This window comes from Thermobia domestica, chromosome 8, assembly GCF_964235325.1.
Source record: "Thermobia domestica chromosome 8, izTheDome1.hap1.1, whole genome shotgun sequence".
NCBI lineage: Eukaryota > Metazoa > Arthropoda > Insecta > Zygentoma > Lepismatidae > Thermobia > Thermobia domestica.
In genome coordinates, this window is record NC_137461.1 from 93,653,174 (window position 1) to 93,678,933 (window position 25,760).

General features: G+C 34.1%; 2 protein-coding genes across 2 annotated transcripts in view; both read right to left on the reverse strand.

The window, feature by feature from the left end:
* Window positions 1-25,760, reverse strand: part of LOC145693082 (bolA-like protein 2) — a 60,528-nt gene that overhangs the window by 25,941 nt on the left and 8,827 nt on the right. The window lies entirely within an intron of this gene.
* gny (ALG6 alpha-1,3-glucosyltransferase garnysstan) overlaps window positions 3,092-25,760 on the reverse strand; it is a 31,503-nt gene continuing 8,834 nt past the window's right edge. The window contains exon 2 of the mRNA XM_081768763.1: window positions 3,092-8,846. Coding sequence (XP_081624889.1) covers window positions 7,156-8,727 — 1,572 coding nt within the window. The 5' untranslated portion in view covers window positions 8,728-8,846 and the 3' untranslated portion in view covers window positions 3,092-7,155. The remainder of the gene's footprint in view (window positions 8,847-25,760) is intronic.

Consider the following 25,760-nt stretch of genomic DNA (forward strand, 5'->3'; position numbering starts at 1 on the left):
AATATTGCTACGACAGACATGAAGGCCAACGGTGGGTATTCTGAAAATATTAGCATATTATGTCCACAATTGTTGTATCTTAGCCACGATATAGGATAATAACATAGCACTCATAATTAATCAAAAGCCATGTAACAAATGATTTTCCTGGCCAACTAGAAAGTAGACCTGTAACTTTACACTATAGCAATCGTTACATGTGTAATGCTATTAACTCACGAAAAACTGCCTGAAGTGTGACTATGTAAAAGTATGTTTCTAGGTTTAAAAAAAAAATGTTCCTGTAATACGTATTATTGTGGTGAGAAAGATGTGTTGATAAATAGGAATTTGATCCTAATTCGCTTGAACTTCATAGAGATCCCGTTTACTATCGCACTACATAATCCCATCAACTCCGTGACTGGAGCATGTATACTTTCCTATTACTGCTGGATGCAATCTTTTCATATGAACATTTATTTCTTTTCCAGGGATGTGTATAACAAGCACGTCAAATAATACAAAATGCTCTTTCACAATATAAAGTTAATTTTTACCAAGCTTTATAAAAAAAAATAAAATTGATTTGATAAAAAATACTAAAAAAAAGTTACTAAACTGAAAATATTACAGAAAAGGCACAAGGCAATATTTGATTCTTAAAAGATATACATTAGGCACTTCATATCAATAGAATTATCGTCAAGGAATACAGGAATGTCATATAAGGATGACTTCCATTTAAACACAAGGAAGAATTTGGAAATGTACGAAATAGCTAAGTTAATGCGGAATGTGCCACAACAGTACGAACATGTTGAAAACAATTACTATCTTTTCTTATAAGCCACGCTAAAAGTATTAATGGAACTATATGATGTTCAAAACGTCCATGGAATTACAAACCTTTTCATATGTTAACTTCGAAGGTTATATATTTATTTTCTAAAAGTAAATTCGACTGAATAATGAAAGAGAAATCTCCCTGAAAATAATGTTTCTCCATCACAATACTCTCTAAATTTATCCACACAAAGACTATGTCGAAGGCCTTATTTCTATTTACATTCTCTTCTTCGCCTCTATTCTAAAATCATACCTTTACATCTACAAATTGGAATGAGTGACTCACAACTAAAAAAAAGTGTGTGCATTATTATTATCGATTGTACAAAAGTAAATGCAATTGCATTAATACCTCTCTCTACTAAGAATTTTGGGCAAAGAACGAATTTCGAAATGTACAGAATAATAGTAATACGTATACTTCTTTGTGGAAGATCTTAGCGGTCGAAATAATAATATTCTACATTTACCTTGAGGTTGTACTAAATTTATTACACACTGATTCACAACTACAACGTCTTTAACCTTTTAAGTTTTATATATTCTATTAAACAGCACACATACTACAAGAGTAGACTATACGTTCTAGATTCAAGCACCATAATACAATCTGGATATACCAAACTTTATTTTACGTAACAACTCTTGTTTACAAAGTATTTCTTATGGTCAATGCATAAAGAAGAAAATTTTCAGTTGGATTAAATAATTTCGAAAAAAAAGTTTCATACATTTTAAATTAAACCTCACGTTTTACGACAAAAATCTTACGAATTCTATATTACTTCTTCAGTTAGTGAGTATATACTCCATACAGGTATCAAAAACAAATTCCAAAACAATAACAGCATGATCAATACTGATAAATATATATATATATATATATATATATATATATATATATATATATATATATATATATATATATATATATAGTATATTTCTTTAAAAAAAACTTACGAACGAATAGAATCAGAATGATGCGTTCACTAAGTTACTAGAAATGTGTCTAATCTTAAGAGGATTACAGTAAAATGCAATACAAAAATTCTGCAATTTATTTGTTTATTTAGCGTTTAACGTATTTTACAGCACCACTGCTATGTAAGATTGGACTTTTAGTTTAATTAAGGATTTGAACTACGTCTATACTATATCTTACACAAATAGAGTCAGTCATAATACATGATTACTGTTTATCAATCTTCCAAAAAAAAATTTCATGTTTTACAAAATGTTGCACAGATTGAAGACTAATTTTTAAGAATGCTTGTGATATGCTGTTTATTGTTGATCAGTTCGTCCCCAAAGCACATATCAATTGATTTCACGAGGTATTTCTGGCAATGACAATCTATTTCACCACTACACAGTAAATATTACAAAATTACACACTGTAATTATAAGACTGTTCGTGATTATTATTTTGAAAACCGTCGATGGGAAATTAAAACACTTCTAAAAATCCAGGATGTCCTCATTGGACTGCTGATCGTATCTAATAAACCAAGCTCTTGCTCAATATATGAAAAAAGACAACTAGAGCAAAAATTTTAAGATAGAATTTTAATTGACAGAATACAGTTACATTTTGACAAAAAAGCATCTTATCAAAAATAAGTTTATAAACTTGAAAAAGGATCTGAATCCTTTCAATTATATTCTAGTTATTGCCGCTTTTCGTAAAACAAGGCTCTATAAATCAGAATTAAAGTTTCCTAGCTGAACTCGTATATATATTTTCAATTTCGATTACCTAAAATAGTGAAAGTACCCGACCTACAATGTTTTGGATGTATTGAGTTACTTTTTACATAAGCAAAAAGCATCAGGAAGATGTATTCCCGTTTGGCCTACTGACCTAAGTACCGATTTACATTATCATTTTTATCGCATCTTAGATGTAGGCACAGGTATTCCAGTTATGCCTACGATCACTCGACGAGAGATATTTAGTGTGAGAAAATTCTCTTACAAGGTTTCATTTAGATTCATTTCTCAACGTAACAGCAACAGAAGTGATTGGCTGTAATCCTAATACCTTTTGACGCTTTCTGCAACTTAAAAGATCGACGCTCTGATTCAGGTATATATGTGTATCTACTCTATAACTGTTATATCTTTTATCCTCCTTAGCCAGGACACAAATACGATAGTGGTCCAATACGTCCGAATCATCCACTCAAACTTGGAAACTGTACATGTGATTGCAGGACTTTTGAACAGTAGGCTATACAGACAAACAATAATCCCGAAATTTTGATTTTTTTTTTTTTTTTACTTTTACTTTTCACTGAAATGTGTTTATTTTTTAAATAATAATAATTATGTATTATATATTTTTTTATCTTTTCAATCAAGTACTTAAAACGTCCTATACCCCTAAGTGCTTCAACAGGAAGTTCAGTGGTTTAGGTTCACGACTATTATAGTTGTCTTAGATAAATTAACATATGTACGTATGTATATATAGAATATATAAAGAGCTGGATTTACCACTAGGTCCGAACCTAGGGGACGCATACTGGATGAAAACTCAATAAGCAAAACTAAGAAAATGCAAAACTTATAATAATAATAATAATAATAATAATAATAATAATAATAATAAAACTGATTAGTCAGAGTAAACGCCCTCCAATAATAATTTCTTTAACGAGTCTATTGGCGTCAATCAATGGTGGTGAAAGTGAAGCATTGTACTAGCAATAGACAATTGTGTAGGGACATTTCCTTAAGGCTGTTGTATAGGTGCGCTCTCAACACTATCACCATATCAAAATTCATTAAAATTTATACAAAATTGTTGAAACAAAACTATGTATTTATTTTAAAATTTTATATGTCGGGGTGTGGGGCGACAAACAGCTTTTGGCCTAGGGGTGTCAAAACATTAAATCCGGCCCTCGTATATCACTTATTCCATGTATTCGATATTGAGGAGATAGTTTATCACTGGCGATTTTACAAGCATAATATAATTTCCATACCCCTTTAGATCAAATCAATTTCGCTTTTTCAACCCCAACAATTCTCTGTTCCATTATGAATCGAACCTGCTGCCGACTATATACACTAAGGTCATATCTGCTATTCATTCGACTACCCAATAGTATATACTATATTTTGTTCCGTAATATTACTCCTTTAATAGTCTTCTTTATAACACACAAAATTACTGAACAAGCATGAGTGGTCTTTTGCCAGCCAATTGAACATGCACTCCCATAGCTATCGGTTAGCCAGTTCTAAAATAATTTATGAGTACAATTCACGATTTTAATGAAACTTAATGAGAAATTTGAAGTTTCGGCTTGCTTTTTTTCTGTTCGGAATCAATATTGCTTGCTTTACAACGGTGCTGTATTTCCTTTCATGCATTCTACTGACAATGAAACAAACGTAACATAGAAAAATGTAAGTGCTGCACGCATTTACAGAACTGTTATTTACATTGAGAAATGAATCTTTGTACGAAAATTCTCTTGATCGTAAGTGAAAAAAGAATACCCGTTCCGCCTACAGATAAGATGAAGATGAGACAAAATGGTTTAGCGAAACGGAAATGAACCATCAGAAATGGATGAGTCAAGTGATTTCGTCATTTGCGCTCTCAACTTAGGTACAACGATCTGAAACTCTTATTATCGGTTCCAAACAATGTATCTGCTATGTAAAGAAACCATAGGCTACTGTATGTTTCACTTCATTTCTATACAAATAAGCTTCCTTCCCTTATTTATCTCTGGCCTATTTCCTCTCTAGCCCTTTTAGAAAATTAAACAAAAAAAATCAGGTTATCTCTTTCAGTGTAATATCTATAAATTAATGCAAAACATAACCACTGTAAATTTCATATGCAGCTCACGACTTTCGAACTCAGCGGAAACAAATGAACAACAAATATTGGCGGAAATACGTCATGATTAATTGTCAATGGAAGCAGTGAAAATTTAATACAATCAAAAATTTCAGGAGACAATAATTATTTTTCAATCAGGTTTAATAAGCCATTGTCTATTTTGCTACAGTGCTAATCTCTGACCAGCTATTTTAATCTGTAACTTATTTTTCCAAATGAGTTTAAAATAAGTATTCATTTAAGCCTTTTTCTTGAAAGATTTTTTTTTTTTTTTTTTTTTAATTCTCGCGACAAAAACCTAAAAAAGTAACCTATAACTGATGTATTAGATACTTGGAAGAAATCGAAAGTAAACTTAGGTTACGATATATAATCTAAAATGGAAGCCATTGCAACACATCCTTTTATTCGTTTTAATTTTTACATTTAATTACTGACATTTCCAAAATCTGTACTATTATATGATTGACGCAAAACTGATTGACAATATCTGTGTTAGAAGGAAGCTTAAGACCAAAGAATGTTTTGAATGTGTAACGTGTCCAGATAGGAATTTTGATGGACAAGGGTAATTTGTGTGTTGTTTATCATATCACTTTTCGAAGTTAGAGTATATTATTTTACGCGAAGTGTACTTTGGAAATGTACTGTGGCTGTTTGGAGTAAAGAGAAATCTTTTAAGTATGATGTTTGGATCTGAAATAAATTAAGTAAAAGTAAAGAAGACAAGCTGGTTAGAAAATATATCAACAATTTACTCACAACATAGTTGAAAATATATTAGGAATTAGTGTGACGACGGTAGTGCGTCATACCTACGAGTGTAAAAAAGTAAAGACGTTTCAGGTTCTTTAATATATTTATACGAGCCGTTTGGGCTGTACACTCTTTATGTGCCCGATGTTAAATGAAAATGCAACGTTGCAATTTACCTGGGGATAGGGGAGGGAAGTACAGGACAGGAGGTGGACAAATTTTGTAAGAGTATGGTGAATAAGGATATGTTTGAAATGGGGGCTGGCCATAGTATAACAGACAGTAACTTCATTCACTTATGTTGTGGATCCAGGAAACTGACAACGTTGAAGAGTGTACAGCCCAAATGGCCCGTCCGATTTAAAATAAAATAAAATAAAAAAAAAATCCTTCACTTTAGACTGAAAACGTCATATTTAGAGATGGTTTTCCCTCTTACATTTTCTTGTAGCTCTGATAATAATCAAGTTACCCTATGTCAAGGGACTTTAGAGACACCCTGTATATTTTTTCAATTACACAGCGTCACAATGTAACTTGATTTCTTTTTCTTTATTATTAAATAAGCCATATGAATTAAAACATCTAACTTTTAAAGTCAACATTTATTTTTGCATTTTGACAACAAAAGATCTTTAGACTCACTGGGATCTTTAATCATATATAGATCATGACCATATATATTTCATTCTGTAATTTCGCAAAAACTTAACTAAATTCGCCGAATCACTTAAGGAATAATAACTAATTTTGATCGGAACTCATTTGCTTAAGCTCACATTAAACAAAATTGTATATTAATTTACGTCGTTGAAACAAATTTCGTAATATTCATTCTGAACAAATAACAATTAACAAAGAAATATATGTATTAACGTAAGATATTTTTCCTTCCTTTAAATTTATAACAACTACAAAATAGCTCTGATAATACAAAATACTACACAAAATATACATTTTATTGCCTCTTGATTAAAATTTTGTCTTCAAAAAAATTAAAAGTATACTTTTAAATGTATAAATTTTAAGAACTAAAGCGTAAGTTAACCCACTCAACTAACTTCATCATATTTTACACAAAATTTGATTAGTTAACCTTTACCAAGACTAGTTTTGCTAACTAGATTATACAGCTTATAGATCTATTCAAAGGAAAAAAAATGCTCGAAATTCGTATAAAGTTTTGTTGAAATGATTTTTAAAAAAGCGTACAATAATGCATTAAACATCTATCTTTTTCTCAAATGCATTCGTGACTACCATATTCGGTTACCAATAAAACCTCTAAGTTCGAGCTCAACAATCTTGCACAGCTTTCTCTACGCGTTTTACAAAACATGATGCATATATTACTACGCAAATCTTTATCTTCATCTCTATATTGAGCGATTTGAAATTAAAGAGTTTTCTCAACTCTTCAAACTTTGAGGAATTCTACTGTATTTTTCAGAAGAACTTACTGTATAATAGAAAAGATATCTGCGTGTTTATTATAATTTTACGTATGGATAAAAGTGTAATTTTTTCTCGAGAGGTAGTTTCTTTCTTTCTTTTTAAATCTATAAGTAAGATATCCATAAAACGAAGTGACTTATGACCAATCTAATCGGAAATATTGACTTCTTCAACTCTCTTCAGTTACAGCCAACTATATCTGAAATACATTGAAAAAATAAAAAGAACAAAATATATCCACTCTGTAAATAGTTTTAACTTTCTTTTACTTTCTCTACTGAGGATGCAAACTGCAGGTAATGAAAATAAACAAAGAAACAGACGAAATGAAAGCAAGAATAAACGGATATCAAAAGGGGATATAGATCAGGGTATCGTACTGGTGGTTTTAATGTAACACTAATCAGAGTTAAGGCCACGAAACCTGACACAGATCCGATGAATAACAATTTCAGAGCAGTAATAAAAGATTGTCTGGGCGAACTGGAAATTTCATCTTGGTTTGCTTTCTTAACTGTTCGGAATCCATATTGCTTGCTTTTCGACGGTGCTGTATTTCCTTTCTTGAATTCTACCGTCAATGAAACAAACGTAACATAGAAAAGTATAAGTGCTGCGCACGGAATAAGAAGTTCGTCTTTTGTTATCAAAGGCATCATGCTAAACGTAGAGGTAATCAAAAACCAAAAACATGGGAAAGGATATTCCGTAAACAATAAGCATACTGGAATAGACACTAGCAAAATACTTTTCTCGTGAACTTGGAATGAGAAAAGGAAAAAAGATAAAGAAGAATTTACTAATGCTAGCAAAAATCTTTGGTACTCTGGCCTCATTAGTAAGTTTATACTACTCGGAAGTATTGCTACAAAAGTGCAACCAAGGCATATTTTAGCCATTGTAATATTAGAAAAAATATTTTTTAATTTAATAAAAATATTTAATGCGCACCACACATTTGCAACTTTATCCTCAAACACTCCTCGTGCAAGTGGGAACAACCTATGAACTACTTGACATAACACATTTATGTCTTGAAGAAACGGTAACCAAACAATTGCAAATGTTATTGTTACCACTAACCCCAATTTTATAATTTTTAATAATCCACTAAATATAGTCTTCTGTTTGAAACACAGTCCCAAAAGATAACAAAAATACGGCATAGCATGATAAAGCTCCATCTGTTTATAATTTAAGGCAAGGCAGAATAAAACTGAACCTATTACCTCCCAGCCCTTTCCTAGTGCTGTTACCGACGCTACCATAAATCCAAGCGATACACTGTTGTACTGAAAATGACCGTAATCTATTAACATTAAACCGGGATATAAAAGCATCACAATTGTACTAAGTGGAATGTTTTCTTTTAATTTGTTGACAGCGATGTATTTTGTCCTTTTATTACGGGAATCAGTTTCCCAAAACCACCACACAACACTGGGAATGTATACACAGAGATCAGCTAACAGGACAGTTAACCTCATAAACAATTTATGATCTGTACTTTCATAACCACGAGAAGTCTTCAATTTCACAAATGACGGATTAATATGATTAGCAGCGAGACCGCACAAATAACTATGATACGCTGTAAGAGGAGGATAATCCAAACCCCAGTACATAAGATCATTATCTGTAGTGTTTCGGTACCAATCTGCAACAGGTAAATTGTATGTTATTTCCATCCAATGCCTTTGAGCTTCGTAGTCACCGTACATAGGCGGCTTCCCGGCACCTGAGTATGGATGGAACGACACACCCCAGCGTAGCAAAAGTGCCAGGAACACTGCTAGGCAAATAGATCCTTTTATTTGTTCGGCCATGCTCTTTTAGGTATGACCATAGAGAGCTTTCCAGGAACTCACACTCAGATTATATCTTGAATTACACTAAGAATCCTGCAGCTGTCAAGCTCCTACATGTCCCATTTCTTGTGCGGGATCTGGTAAACAAGAAAAAAAGGGCAAGTGTTACCAGATGTAATCCAACTGTTAGTATAACACTTATTAACTATTACACGAATAAGAATCAATATACAACATTAAAACATTTTATTCACTAATAATAAAGATTTTGAAACATTTTCCCCTAAATAGGCCATATTGCGTGCAGAATTTTATAAACTTTTGAAAAGACACGCTATTCGTTCCACTTACAAGCTAAAACCTGTTTAATCTCTTGCATAAGTTCGCCAGACCTTAGCTCCATCAATTCATGATGTCTATAAAACGAAATACAAACATGAAAATTCAATAGCACAAAGTATGAAGAATCGGATAAGCGAGAAGACCTCACGAAACATATATATCAAGGTTTGTGTGAAAAATTTGTCATTACGCAACAATTTGTAGGGAATCTACATAGGCTAACGTTTGAGAAACCTGAACTTTACAAAACCCATTAAGATTTATCTCAAATACAATTGATACTAACTTCTATATATTTATTGGAGAGATCAAAATAAATATTTTTAAACATTTATTTTGTTAAGCATTTTTTTTTTTTTTTTTTTTGAACGAATATACTAGTATAAACTGTAATGATAGTGTAATGAAGTAGTCTTCGATGAATGTACAATCTTGCTCAAAAAAATCCTGGCAAGGTTACCTCTCTTTCCAAATGCTATGTTTTTATTTACAAGCAGAAAAAATAAATGTGAGTCTACTTTATCTGCTAAAAATAATTGCAAACAAAAATATTGCTACTCGACACGGCTATGAGGACTGATTGATTATTGGATATTTAATGTGGACATCAGCAATGCGGCTATTTGTCCCTGTCACGACGGTTGTGAGGATACGTTCTTTCTGAGAGACGTAATTGACCGGGATATTTAAACATGACTGTACCAAACATTCGATATACAACTGCACAGCATTCATATCAAAAATTCTTTAGTAGGTCATAATGTTTATTGACTCTCGTTCGTATGTTACATAAAATTAACAACAAATACCTCATTTATATGTAACAGTTGAATATACAAATATAAACAACAAAATCACGAGAGCGGTAAGTCAAATATTTACTCCCTGCAGTTATCTGCAGTGGACGCTACTGAGAGGCACAGTAAATAACCTTTCTGAAGAACTCAGAAGTACCTTACAACTATGTACGGTGTAGAAATCATAAGTTTCAAAAAAAAAAAAAAAAAAAAAAAAAAAAAAAAAGTTAGCATCCTTGCCTCTGGAATACATTGTACAAAGTTCTAGTAACCGTTAACATGATGACGTCGAAGTTCAGTTCCCACTCAGGGTCAGTGTTAATTAATCTAAAGAAGCCTATGGATTTACATTTCCAAAAATCTAAATTTCCCTGTTGCAGTTCATACCCAAACACACAGTACCATCTGTGCTTCAATTTTCGGTAAGGCACAGCACTACTTAGGCTACACAAAGGAGTCTACGGAAATCTCAATCCAAAATCTAGAATTTCGGTTGTAATTTACACTCTGACCTGATCTGTTTAGCGATGGCTCTATTTGTAATACGCTTTCACTTTATCAATTCTTTCTGCAGCTACTGTTACATTAGTCGTGTGTTTTTCCACTTTTGTACTGCCAACAACAAAAAGAAGTGAGTAAGTGCTATTGCAAAGCTTATATCGGTTAACCTAGATTAATACAATGGATTTCACGATTCAACATTGTCTCATTTTATTTATTGTTTAAAAATAATGAATGGTACTTCAGAAGAAACTACATCAAGACATTAAGCACCTTACCGCCTTGTCACGGCTTTCCATGTAATGCAATTTCTACATTTTTAATCAATATATACAGAAAGTAAGGATTGAAATAACTTATATTTTTCTTTATAAAGTTACCCTATTGAAGCATGATTTTCCCAAACAGTCAAAATCTCTAGGCACGCTTCAGCTGGCAAAGTAGTGGAAGAAAAACATTGATAAAAAGGTCAGAGAAACCTTGAAACTGTAGGTTCTGATTTTTTATTTCCAAGTGGCGAGGTAAGGATAGATTTCTTTTTCTTTTCTCAATATTAAATATGGATCCTATAGCTTCATATATATAAGGCACTGATGGTAATCTGTTTCACAATTGTGTTTTGTTTGAATTTATATAAACTAATTATAGCCAAGTATCCTTATAATTTTGGCAACTCTATGCCATGACAAAACCCTCTACAATGAATGGGATCAATTTATTGCAAATCAAGATTATTTTAAATAGGTTTACATTTTACTGCAAAAGTAAAATATCAGTAAGTGCAAAATATATATTAGCAAGACCGAAGAGGGAAAAAAAAAAAAAAAAAAAAAAAAACAAATGGTGGTTTCCTTATAAGAGGACCTGAAACCCAGATTTGAATCAGTAATTAAATAAAAAAGAATTGTGAGAATACTCGTGATGTGCTGGTTACTATCAATTTAATATATAAATACATACCAGTGAATATGTCAAGTCATTAAAAACAATAGAGACATAAACCCTTAAAGAAACAATATTTACTATAACCAAAAGTATTACGCATACTACATTAACTACAGTCAATAATGCTGAAGTTACCAGGAAAAATAAAATTATCTTGAGTTCAGTTTTAGTGTTGCACTTACAATATATTAGTAAAGAAAAATGCCGTAAAAAGGAAATAACTGAAAAGAAAATTTCAATATCATCTAGTTTCACATTTATCAGTGCTTCTAGAATATATATATATATTTAACGGTAACAATTGTTGTGGTCGACCTTTGGCCCATTGTATGCTAAAATTGTGCCCATTAAGAGAGATTTAATTGTATGTCAACTTTAGGTTGAATTTTTACAAGAAATTATTTTAATATTTAGCAACCCGCTTAATTACTTGAAGGTATAGTACAACGAAATAACTGCACAGAAAAATCTGAAATCTAGACCGGCATGGCCTCAAACCACCGCTTGCCGGATAGTTGCTTTAAATTCGGCCAGCACAACTCCTTGGAAGACGAGAGATAGGGACTCGGATCCCCACTAATTATGTGTGTCATTTTTCTGTGGAACAACATTGTTGTATTGTATTTCAAAATACTTCAATCCAGGTCAATCCAGGATCTATATTTTTGCATGTAATTGCCTTATCTAAGGAATTACAATCACGAAATAAATGTACGAAACAAAATCTGACGTCTAAATTTCCGAAAATAATATTTATTTATTAGATATCTGAAGGTTTTAACAGTTACCAATTTGGAGGTATAAGTTCTAATGGATATCTTCCAACCGGAAATATGGGATTAACTCGGGATTGACTACTATTTCCAAAGAAGAGGTTTAACGTTCCATGCTTATAGTATAGGCAAATTAGGGTTGGAGACGGAAAAAAATATTAGAAAGCAAATTTTCATTTCGACACGTTCTATGGACTCTCCTGATACTCCACAAAAAAGTCCTAAAAAATCCCACGTGGGCAACCGCCTGAATTGACGACATCAATATGGCGGCCACGCAACTACGACTACTTATGTTTATGCGGTAATATCTCATCACAGAACTGAGATACAAACTTCGTCCTGGTGCCTAATTAAAAATAAGGCATTGTATAAGTGATTTCTGCTAATATCGCTTACGTGTTGCAGCCATTTTTAAATATGGCGGTTATCTTAAAAATTAATTTTCTCCGTTTCATTTTATTTGTTACTATGAAACTATCAGATATACGGAAAACACCTCGAAGTAAACGTTATAGAGTGGAGTCTCGCCTTTCTAAAGATACCAATATTATTTCTGTATCTTAACAATTAAGCGAACTACTCCATTTTCTGTAGCGCAAGGTGTTGAATTTTTAGCACTTAGATGACGCTAAACATGTGAGAATATTTTTACAATTAAAGGCGGAAAAACGTTTGAAAAACAAACTTTTAACACATTTTCTTTAAACCGCTGAGACTTCTGAGAATCGTCAAAAATAACACATGAGCAACCACCTGAAATGACGTCATCAATATGGCGACCATGCGAATACATTCATTTATGCTTTATGCTTATACGAAATATCTCATCACAGAACTGAGATATGAACGTCATTCTGGTGCCAAGTTAAAGTTACATGATTCAAATGATTTCAGTTAATATCGTTTTTTACGTTACCGCCATTTTAAGGTGTGCCGGGCATTATCTTAAAAATTAATTTACTCCGTTTCATTTTATTTGTTTCAAATCAGACTATGAAACTACCAGATACATACATAAGAAACAGTTTTAGTATTTTAAAGTAACATTGACATCGCTAATTTACTTTACTTTGTAATGAAAAAAGTCTGCATTTTACATTATGATATTATCAAACAAAATTATTATTTAAAATAGTAAATATTAAATATTTTTCTGTTATAAAATAACACATTTAAAATTCTGTTTAACAACATAACATATATATTTAATCAAAATTTAAAAACCCTTTACTGTATTACAAATTACATAACCTAACACTCTACAATTTCCTTTTAACTGTTTCATTCATTAATGTTTCAAAATCGTTTAGATGATTGTTTCTAAGTTTCTTCAAGATCTTTACAAATATAATCGTCGTCTCCTAATGAATTTAATACTAGTTTGTTTGTGCATGATTCTCCCGCACATTCTCCACACATGGATATGCAGTGGAGCAGTGGTCGAAGTGAGGCGGTATGCGGTGGTACGCCATATCGCCTCTGGTTTTTCAGTAATGAGGACATACCGTCTCTATTCTTCCAGTGATCAAGACAATATTTAAATATCCGGTATGTTGAGTCAAAATCATAATAAAACACACTGCCTCTGTTTTTTTTCCACTTCGAACACTGCAGTGGAGTCCTCCTTTTTGGCACTTACAGTTTCTGGAACATCAGGATCGAGTGGTCTACTATATCTACAGTTACGTGCACGCGTGGAGGGCGAGCCCACGGCCGTTCGGTCTATTTGATGGACAGGCTCCGCCAAACAAGACATTGTGTCCGAAGTCTGCAGACATTGTGTCTCGTTCTGACTCTTAGTCCTCGTGCACATAGTGCACTGTCAAGATCTATCCCCTGACCTTGACACCTTGGCGTGTAACCCCTATTCTCTTAGGGAGTGGGGTACGTCCACTGCGCGACAGAAGTTCTCCCTACTGGTAACAGAGAAATACTAGCGAGCAAATCCTTCCATGATCTGCTGGCATGGTACCCGTGCATTTCAGAGCAAGCTCATCTCCCTCAAATACTCACCATTACCCAGATTCCTGGGATTGGTCCCATGAACTACCGAATCCCATGGTATGACCGCAGCCCGGCAGAGTGCGACCCAATCCGGGAGTCCCAGGCATTGCCCGAGGGGGCTAGTTCAATCCAGGGCCCTGCCTACCTCTATCGTTCAACTGGCAACCGCCTTCGCCTGTAGAGGTACTACACACACGTCGAGATACTCCCATATTTCATCCCGGATCCAATTGTACGTATTAAGTTACCATTTGAGTTTGGTGCCAGCCCACTTCCTACAAAGTTCCTTCCCTTTCACTGGGATCAGAAACCGTTACCCAGATATCTGGGATAGGTACTTTTCCCCAGTCGAAGTTCAGTCCCCCTGCAGGCAGGAATCTGACACTCCCCTCCAGTAGGATCGTCCAAGCAATGCGGGGCTTCCTCTAATTACGGCAGATGTATACTATACATTACCAGAACCAATGACTGATGTAGACCGTGTGTTCAACACAGACATTGTCATTTGGAAGCCGTGCCTTCCCTGGTAGGGTAGCCCAAGCAATACGTGGATACCTATCTTTTACATGTCTAGGTACCATGTACACGTCGTAGAAAAACTACATTCTGAACCCAATGGTACGTGTAGGGCACCATTGGGAGGGACCACATCCTCCTCCCTCGGTAGGGTCGTTCAAGCAATACGGAACTTCCTCTAATTACAATAGAGCTACACCGTACCTACATTACCAGCCCCAATGGCTGACGTTAACTGTCTACCTTTAAAGACAATGGCCATTTGGGAGCGGCGGAACCCAGTAAGGTCAACAAAACCTGGGATGAACGGTCCCAGTTCCTCAGCGCCCCTAAGGTACAAGTGTCCGTTAGGATAGTAAGTATCCCATCCCAGACCCCACTCGTACGAAACGCTCTTTGAGGGCAGTACCTACATCATCCTTCCGGTAGGGCATTGGACCCGTCCCCCTGGGCAAACCAACTACTCACTCTTTCATACGTGCTGGAGTACCACGTAGCCTTATCTCCTGGACCCAAGGTCACGGCTTACTTGCCCATTTCGGAGGACAGCCGAAAACTTTACCTCTGACGTTAGGGGCGGCAGCAGAAGCTACCTACCTCACTGAGAACATGATTACACGTACTCTCCCGTATCCAATGGCACGAGTTAGTTGGCCATTTCGGAAGATAGACTAAGCCTCACCTCCTCCGGTAGGTTATTGTCGAGCTTATTGGAACAGTCTATGAGAAAGAGCTGCTCAGGGTGCTGAACATTCGAGATAGTTACTTGATTTCAAGCATCACTCAAACCTACCTCCTCCTCAAAGCATCCAGCCTACCACAAGGCATGCGGTAACAGGTGTGTAATGAGAGGGTCATTCCCCCTTTCTCAGCACGGGGTGGGTAGCGCAGTGTAGCGTAGTCGCTAACGCTCTCGCCTTCGGTGAAAGCGGTCCCGGGTTCGATTCCCGGTGAGAGCACTCGGTCGAAAAAGTGCAACACGCTTTTTCAGGCCAGCCACACTCAACGAGGTTTTCTTGGGTTTTCCTCATTTATACCAGGCAAATACCGGGACGGTACCTAACTTATAGGTCCCAGGCCGCTTCCTTCCCTTTCCCCGTATTGTGTGCTCGCCGAGGGACGTCATCCCTCAAATCGTGAAGGGCTAAATGGCCTTAGATGCTTAAAGCCCAGAAATATAAATCCTAAATCCTAGCACGGATTGGGACCGGCCACGGTGGAGTTTGGACGGCGCGTGTACATAATGTACCGACAACATATTGTCTTTCAACATTTGTGAATATACAATCATATTTATTTACTCATCGACTTAAAATATCCCTAGAGAACACTCAACCCTATTATAACATAAAAATGTCTGTTTAAATTTATGTAGATTTTTATCGCTATCGCTTGACCGCCATATTGATGATGTCATGTTATGACACTGCCCATTTCTATTTTTGGCAAGTTTTTATGGAGTTACAGACGCACAAAAGAATTATTGAAATGCAAATTAGCTTTCCAAAAGTTTTTCGTCTTTAAAAGTATTTGCATATGTTTAGCGTAATCTAAGTGCTGAAGATACTACCCGACATATTTAAAAATGGCGGTAACACATAAAAACGATATTAACAGATCCACTTGAATCATGTACCTTTAACTTGATACCAGAACAACGTTCATATCTCAATTTTGTGATGAGATATTTCGTATAAGCATAAAGCATAAATGAATATATTCGCATGGTCGCCATATTGATGACGTCATTTCAGGTGGTTGTTCATGTGCTATTTTTGACGATTCTCTCAGAAGTCTCAGCGGTTTAACGAAAATGTGTTAAAAGTTTGTTTTTCAAACGTTTTTCCGCCTTTAATTGTAAAAATATTCTCACATGTTTAGCGTCATCTAAGTGCTAAAAATTCAACACCTTGCGCTACAGAAAATGGAGTAGTTCGCTTAATTGTTAAGATACAGAAATAATATTGGTATCTTTAGAAAGGCGAGACTCCACTCTATAACGTTTACTTCGAGGTGTTTTCCGTATATCTGATAGTTTCATAGTAATCTGATAGTTTTATAGTATAAAATAAAAGGAAAATGAAAATAAATATTTTTTAGGACTTTTTTGTGAAGTATCAGGAGAGTCCATAGAACGTGTCGAAATGAAAATTTGCTTTCTAATATTTTTTTTTTTTCCTTATTCCAGTCATTTTTGGCTTAATTTTCCTATGCTATTATTACCATTTGGATAAAAGACTGGATGATTGACGGAAAGAAAGGATTATGAAAGAATTGGTAGAATACGAATGTAGGAAGAAACGCAAGAATATCAAGAAAACTCACAAATGCTATATTATCCACCATAAGCTCACATGGCCTGGGATCAAACTAGGGACCCACTGAGCCAAATGCCTCAACGTTAAAATAATAAAATATATTTTTTTAAAAAAGTCGAACAATCTACATTGAACCATTTGAATAATTAATGTTTATATTAACTGTTATCTCTTACAGGGAAATAATTAAGTTATCATAAGTAACAATAATTCAACAGTATAACAGATAATTTCTTATGGTTAAACCACCTTTTTTTAAAAGAGATAGATAACCTGAAATTACATTTATGCTACCGTTTCCAACCAAATACAACGCCATACCACAAAACACTACGCGTACCATATTACAAAAACGATATGTCAATATATAGGGATGTACCGATACCGATATCATACTTTTGGACACACATTTTATATATTATCAGGAATTTTCAGAATAATGAAATGATCAACATTGTAATAGGATATATTAGGTATAAGGCCAAAATTTGACACACAAAGACAAAAAAAAAAAAAAAAAAAAAAAACAGAATTTCATGTTAGGTTCCACACAAAAAATTATATTTCTTCTAAATTCAATCCAGCTCAACTAAAACCCAGCAAATACTTATATAATGTAAACTTAATTTTAAGAGTCAATGATTGATATTTAGAGTGATAATGTACTTTGATAGTTACATTGTATTTACTAGTCTCTATTATATACATATAATGCAAACGGATACTACCGTTAAAATTTTTTATTGTTTACAAAATTATGCATGCTGAACCACGTGTTGCTGTGTATACTATAAAAAATAACAGGGTTATTTAAGCGAAGTTAAAAGCGATAAAGCTATTTATTAACTTTAGAACTCATTGTTTTTAACTAGTAAGTAGGAGAAAATAATGACAAAGTAAGCGTCTTATGGGTTTTTCTTCCATAGCATTTTCTTGACTCGAAACCTCTCTCTCGTTTGGGATTCAAATTACGAGTCTGCTAACCTAACCATGGGCACCCAAAGGGGTAGGCTAGGGTGAGACTCCCTCTGCCTCACAAATATGTATACGTGACATAGCAAGGCACGTATATTAAATACCAGACTAATATAGCAACCATGGAATGGGCTCCCCTACATAACTTTCTTCGGGTGCCCATGATTCTGACCAGGGTTGGCTGGTTTAAACTAAAAAGAAACTGGTTCAAAAAACCAACTGGTTTAAACCAAAAAGAAAAAAAAAACGAAAAATGCTTTTAATCGTGTAAACTTCATGGTGACGTCTCCACATATCACACCATCTGCATTCCGTTTATCTACTTTTCACCTTTGAATCAAGGGTCTCGTGTTTAATTCTCGGTCGAACCACAACCCATCTTTCAAGTGTAAACCAAGTAGCGATTTGAGGTTTCCCTTTAAGCGAAAGTCTTCTCCGTGATAACCTTGGTATTTCATAAGGATGTTAAGCCTAAACATACGAAACGAAACCAAATTATATATTTCTGCTTGCCTGAATGCCTGTTGTTTTATAAATAAGCCAAGGTTGCTTAAATATATTGATAGAAATTGGTAAAATGTATCAACTGCCTACGTAACTTCCAACATCAGCTTGGATTCGACTTTGTTTTAATTTCATTGAATAATATCTACATACCAAATTTGTAATTTAGTACCTCAGTTTTAGCGTAGTGATTATGATACGTTGACCTTAAAATTTTACATACAAATACATTTAAAGTAATAACAGGATTTTCCAATGGCTAAGGCGGGAGTTTCCCGATTTATATATAATTCAGTATAATGTTTTTACTTGTGTAACTGTTTATCTTTTTGTCCATCTGAAATGACTATTGACCATTATATTAACAACTAGGCCTATGTAAAGATCAGTACAACGTATTTTTATCAGGAGTCCTTTGTGAGTGAGTCGGCAATCGCATTTGTGACCAATTAGTCCCGGTTTCGTGTCGAAATGGACAATTTCTCTTGGATGTAAGCCGAGAAATGGTTTGGATTCTGCTTTAAGCTTATGTGATCCCTTGCAGCATAACCTTGTTGTTGCATAATAATATTAAGGCGAAATAAACTAATTTCTGTCCATATTTAATATAAATACATAGAGTGAATTAATTATACCAAAAAAACCTGGTTTAAACCAAAAAAACCTGGTATAAACCAAAAAACCGGGTTTAAACAAAAAAAAACTGGTTTTTTGGTTTTTTCAATAAAAATCATGGTTTTTGCCAATCCTGATTCTGACTGAGGACTTTTGGCTTTTCTTCACCATTATTTGGGCATCGAGGAACTAAAAATAGCATCAGTTGATTAAGAGTAGTGCAAATCAAAGGCCTACATATGCATAAAGAAATCGATTGTACAATTGATAATAATTTAGATAAACTTTAAGTCTAAAGGAAACCGATGAATAGAAGTGTCACTGTTAATATTAAACAAAATGAAAAGAAGTTCAGAAAATGTATCGCTAAATATTGTCGTTTATTTGCCGATACTGATACCGATATATCGGTACATCCCTATCAATATAAACTGCCATCGCTAATTACTTTTAGGCGAACAAACTTAAATAATTACTAGCTTATTTCTTATTAAAGAATAAAAATAATAAGTAGAAATGAGTAAAACCTTTGAATACAGTCCAAATATTAAGATAAATCTTAGACACAAAGATGGTACAGGAAAAGTTTCTTGAACACACCGCTGATGTTTAGTTTTTCAACAGCAAATAATTATTTTTAAAAAATGCTTTCCTAGAAACTCACTGGAAATCTAGTTTCTTTCAAGCATAATCCCACAATATGCAACATCTAACACCTCTTTAACTTGATACTGTTATTCGAAACTTAAAATGTTTACATTATATAGTACAATACTTCGTTAACTTATCATGAACTAGCACTATAACTGTTTTTGTATGTTTCTTCTACTTGTTCTGTTTGCTGAATAATTACACGATTTGAATAACATTACAGCAAATTAAAGATGTACTCATCAAAATTAAATGTACAATCAACGTTTATTATAGATACAAGATTCTAACAGCATTTTCAAAAAGTGACTGTTAAAACTGAGCAAAATTTCTACGAACTACCACAAACTTTCGCATTTTCTTATAAAACTCTTTTGCATAATTTTTTTTCACAAAAGCAAAGCAATTTCAAAAACAAACAAAAAAAAAATACTAGTGCAAATATTTTACATTATTATATTAATAAAGCAGTGCAAAAGGAAATTCTGAGAAGTAAGGCAGCAAGTTAGCCAATCTGCTTAAGAAGGTGTGAAATACCGAAATAATTCACTGAATGTTAGACCCAGAATATGAGTTGAGTTTAACGTCCCGTTCAGCAGCGTGGCTATATGAGACGTGGACCTACTGATTAACGTGGAATCCGAACCACATGAGCAGACTTTAAGAGTACGTTTATGGGTGCTCCTTAAATAAATATTTTATAAGTCTTCGTAATATCCAATGATATACTCTCAATAACACTGCCAATTACTCAATTCCAATGCCTTTGAAAGCACAAAACCTACTGCCGTCATTGACAATTTCCATAATTTTTACAAGGAACATCTTTCTAACTTGATGTGATATACAGTCTTTGAAGAAGGGACAGGATGCAAATAAAGGCGTTTATAAAAGCATGGGTAAACATTTTGTGATTTTTTTCAGGCTTTAAAAAGGAACTTCAGAACAAACGAATGAAAGAGGCGGTTTTAGAGTTACCAAGTTTGTAAACACGTTTATGTTTTCTCATCCCATTGGAAAAAGTATATTACGTCACAAAGACTGTTTGAGACAGGAAGGAGGAGGAAGGGCATGAGTTAAATACCAGGTGCACGTAATCGATCGAGAATGCATAAGCACACGGCGCAAGAGTATGTTAGTAATTTAGACTTAAAAGTTTTGAAACATTTTTTATTCCGCGAACTGTACACTTATTTTGGACTGGAACTGTTCTGGGAGTTGTTAGGCCTCAGTAATTAATTTTTCGAAATTGTACCGTCTAGTACATATACCCCACACCACATTGGTGTCGTTATAATTTAATCGTTTCTATGTAGCCGTTAGGTATTCGACTTGTTTTCGACACACATACACAATCTATAATGTTCTTTAAAACTTTCTTACGACATATTTTAGTAATGCTTAAAGATGGGAGTTTTGCGACCCATATGGTATACCCAAGTCCCAAATGAGTGTGTTTTGAATTGAAGCTACTTTTGAGGTTGTTGGTAGATCTCAGTAATTTTTCGAAATTGCATCATCAAGTATGCAAACCCTACACCTCTATGGTGTCGCTCTTTATTTTTCCGTATTTCGGTATCCGTAAGGCGTACCGAGTTGCGGTTTTCGGTAACGTTCTTTACAACCTTTAGAGACATATATTTCAAAATATTTAACAATGCAGAAATTACGTACCCCACGATACCCCAAAACTTCATTGGAGTACCCATCTACATTTGTGTAACAATACTTTATGAGTTATCGATCAACAAATTCATCGTTGACTTTTTCGAAATTAATCGTTTTTCTACCCGAAAGCCAGAAGTTCATAACCGACCAAAGTTGGTTTGTGTTTTATGGAATGTAGTTTTTGTCAAGCTATCCTCCCTCACAGTAATCGGGTAAGGAAACAAGTTTATTGGAGCATTCTTTTCATTATTTCTGAATACTACGGTTTTCCCCACTAAACAGTTGAAAGGTTTTACATTTGAGCAGTAAAACAATATGGCATTGGCGTTTTACTATCCCCCCCAACTCATTTCATGTCTCCAGAACCAAGTACCTTATTTTTGACTAAATTGTGATAAAAGTAGTAAAAAACAGACCCTACGGGGATTCTAACTCCCTTTCGCTCGCTCAGCTATATTTTGTGGAGTAAGTAACACCGAAGATAACATGAGATCTTATATGTGCAAGACTGGAAGACACCAGTGGCGTATTTACGATTTTGTTTCGGGGGAGGGAGCTTTGCTAACTGTATTCCTGGAAATGTGAAAATTCTTCAAGCTATTTCATTTACTTTAATATAGTAAATAAAATTTCGGGAGGGTGCTTAAGCCCGGAAGCCCCCCCCCCCCTTAATACGCCCCTGGGGGATACTAAATATCAGCCCAATATGGTGTAAACTGGGTGCCATATTTTAATGTGAAGGCGGAGGAGGTAGATATAAACTAACTACTTTTTCAGAATAACAAGAGTGAGTGAGAGAGAGAAATATAACAACAAAAATAAAAATAAAATATTCTCCCTCAATATGTATCGCCTACGCCCATGGTGACTACACATAATATTATCCTTTTCTTCACTTCTGTACATGTGGGTATTTGTTTATTCTCCCCTACCCTTGAGGAGTTCCAACACACAATAACACTGGTGTAATGCAAGACATCCAAGCATATAAATATATAGCAAAATTTATCTACTCACCATCTGCCATTCAGAAATCTTTAGCAAAATATAAACTTCCGTTTAATAATTAAGATTTTAAACAAACATTAAACCAAAAAAAGAAAAAAAAACTTTTACAACATTGTGGGATTTCCACTTCATTAAATTATGCATTTGATTTTTTTTACTTATTTTCATTTATATACTGTTCACACTTTTTTATACACTACGGTTATATCGTAAATTCCTGCTAGTAAAAAAAATCACATGAAGGAATTCTTTCTACATAAAATGTTCCCGGTCATTTCCATTATTATAGAATTCCCTCTCTTCCCATGAGGGAATTAAACAGATGTCTTTTGATATCTGATAATCTTCTGTAATATTCCCGTACTTCTACTTGATGATGGTTTTAATTTGTATTGTCCATCATTTCGTTTAATTTTTAACTGGAGTGCTGCAAAGTGAGTAAGCACGTACTAAAAATTCTCTATATAAAGAAACTATATGTCCACAGTAGAATGATAAACTGAGAGTTCTTGAAGCTACTGCTTCATGATGTTAGCACAATCACTGCGATCACTTATCGAAAGAACCAAGTACTCTCCTACTCCAATTATTAGTCCATTCCCGTAAAGTTTATAGAAGATTATCTTAAAAATAACCTTGTAATAGTTCGTATCTATCAGAGAACGCACTTAAAAAAGGAAATAATAATTAAAAAAAAAAAAACTGTTTACTATCTTTGCTACTACTTCACGTAATTATGAATAATTTGTAATATGTCTGTATGCACTTCAGTTTTCATCGCAAAAGCAAGATATTTATTCAAAAGTAGAACACTCGCTCTTACTAAAGATACACTGAAAAGCAATACGCAATTGGTGACTCCGACCAAAAACCAACTTCCCTCTGTCAGGAATTCAAAGGGCTTCGTCTCACCCCTAGTTTTTTCTTGTGTGGCCCTGGGAACCATAAAAATTGCCTTAGAAACGGAGTGAACGCCAACTAAAGAATTATGTTTACTTCAAGCAAGCAGACTCCCATGCTTTGGCTATTTCACTTAGACGTCTTACTCTCTGGAAACCATTCTTGAGATTTTCTCTTTTTATTAATAAAAAAAAAAAAAAAAAAAAAAAAAATAGAGGACTGATTCCACTTCAAATCGTCCAGGCAAACCACAATTGGTCCCCATCATAGTCTCAGATTTCATTTATTTTCTTTATATGGGATCTTCATGCAATATTATTAGACCCATACTTAGAGATGCAAGGGCTCGGAAAAAAACCGGCTTTTTGGAAAAAAAAAACTGTTTTTTCTGCTTCGCTTTTTTGCTTGGGAAATTTTGGGCTTTTTTGAAAATTCTGCTTTAAATTGATAAACCAGATTTTGTTTCGCTTCTCTACAACACAAAAAGTCATTTAATTAGTGGTTGATGCCGATAATATAAAACCTCGAAAATAAACCATGAATTTCGAAAAGATATTTCAAACAGTTTTACTTCTCAACATATTTACATTATGAATTTTAAAGGATTAACCAATGTATATAATAAGATTTTTTTTAACCTCCTACATACAAAAGTAAGCAGGTTTGGCAAGAGCCATGGTTGTTTTTGAAAATGCCAAAAACCCGTTTTTTTTTGGGGGGGGGGAGTTTAAACTAGGCATTTTTGGTTTAAACCAGGTTTTTTTGGGTTTAGATATTTTGCTTTATGTATTTATATTACATATTGACAGAAATAAGTTTGTTTCGCCTTGGTGTTATTATGCAACAACGGGGTTATGCTGGAAGAGGTCACATAAGCTTAAAGAAGTCCGGTCAGTAAATTTTTTAAATTGAGAAACTCCCGCCCTAGCCATCGGGAAAATCCCGTCATTACTCTAAATGTAAAACAATAACGGAAAAAATCCTGTTATTGCTTTGCATGTAAAATTTAAAGGTCAACGTATCATAATCAGTACGCTAAAACTGAGGTATTAAATTACAAATTTAGAGCGTACATATCATTGAAAGTACAATCCAAGCTAATGTTGGAAGCTACGTAGGCAATCGATAAATTTTGTCAATTTATATCAGTATATTTAAGCAACCTTGGCTTCTTTATAAAACAACAGGCATTCAGGCATGCAGAAATATACAATTTAGTTTCGTTTCGTATGTTCAGGCTTAACATCCTTACGTAATATCGAGGTTATCAAGGAGAAGACTTTCGCTTAAAGTGACATCCGAACCGCTACTTTGTTTACGCATGAAAGAAAGGTTGTGGTTCGACCGAGAATTGAACATGGGACACCTTGATTAAAAGGTGAAAAGGAAATAAAACTAATGCAGATGGTTTGATGTATGGAAACGTCACCATGTAGTTCACACGATTCGCATTTTTCGTACCTTTTATTTTTTTTTTTTCGGTTTAAACCAGTTGTTTATTTAAAAAAAAAAAAGAAGAAAAACAGCTGGTGTAAATCAGCCAACCCTAAAAGGAAATATTTCTTTTAAAAAAATACTCAAATAAGTAGCAAAATTCTATGTAGTATTTTTACTTCAAAATATTCCATACCCTCTTTTTGGAACAAAATAAAATTAAAATAAAACATAAGAAAAATACTTAGATTTATATGATACACTTAAAGGCTGCACACCTAGAGCTTTTGGTTTTGTATATTCTTGAAATTCTACAGTTTTATATAAGCACCATCACGGTTTATTCAGTCCTCAAGTTTTCTGTATTTTTAACAAGAGGGATTGAACATGAAGGGTGTGAGATAAGAACATGGTAACCCATAATTTTACTATTTTAAGAAATTAGAAATTTTCTGCTGCACAATCCATTTTGAAAGTCACATAAGTCTATACATGAGGGATTAAACGAAGCGGTATGCGTTGCTGCCTATCTGATGCTGCGTAACTCAGCAATTGAAAATTTGTTAGTTACCATGTTCTTGGCTCACACCCTTCATATCATTATGGAACTCTCCCCCCCCCCCCACCAACACACAAAAAAAAGGACTACGGAATATATTTAAGTTAAGATAAATACAACTGCAAACAAACATGATTGACTGGAGCTTTTGCGCATCTATCGAGAAGTCCGGAATTCAACTCAGCATTCGACCATTCTGACAAAACTTTTCTTCATTCCATCTATGAAGTAGAAATAGTGCGTGTACTGTGAGTTGGCTGACTTCATTTCTTATTGTTTTTAAATCGTTATTATTACTAATTACCAGCAGTGACGGTTTTGCGAGGGTTAGGGGGGGCGGTCTTTCGGACTGAAGCCTGTTCCCCAAAATTACGGAATGTCTAAAACAAACGAAATATCTATTAGTTATGCCTTTACTCATAAACTTTAAGCTGCCGTCAAATAAAAATTACGAATGTTTAGAAAAACTAAACATTAGTAAGAAAAAAACCCTCCCAAAATACTTTTCTAATCCGCCACTGCTTCTCAGTATAAAATG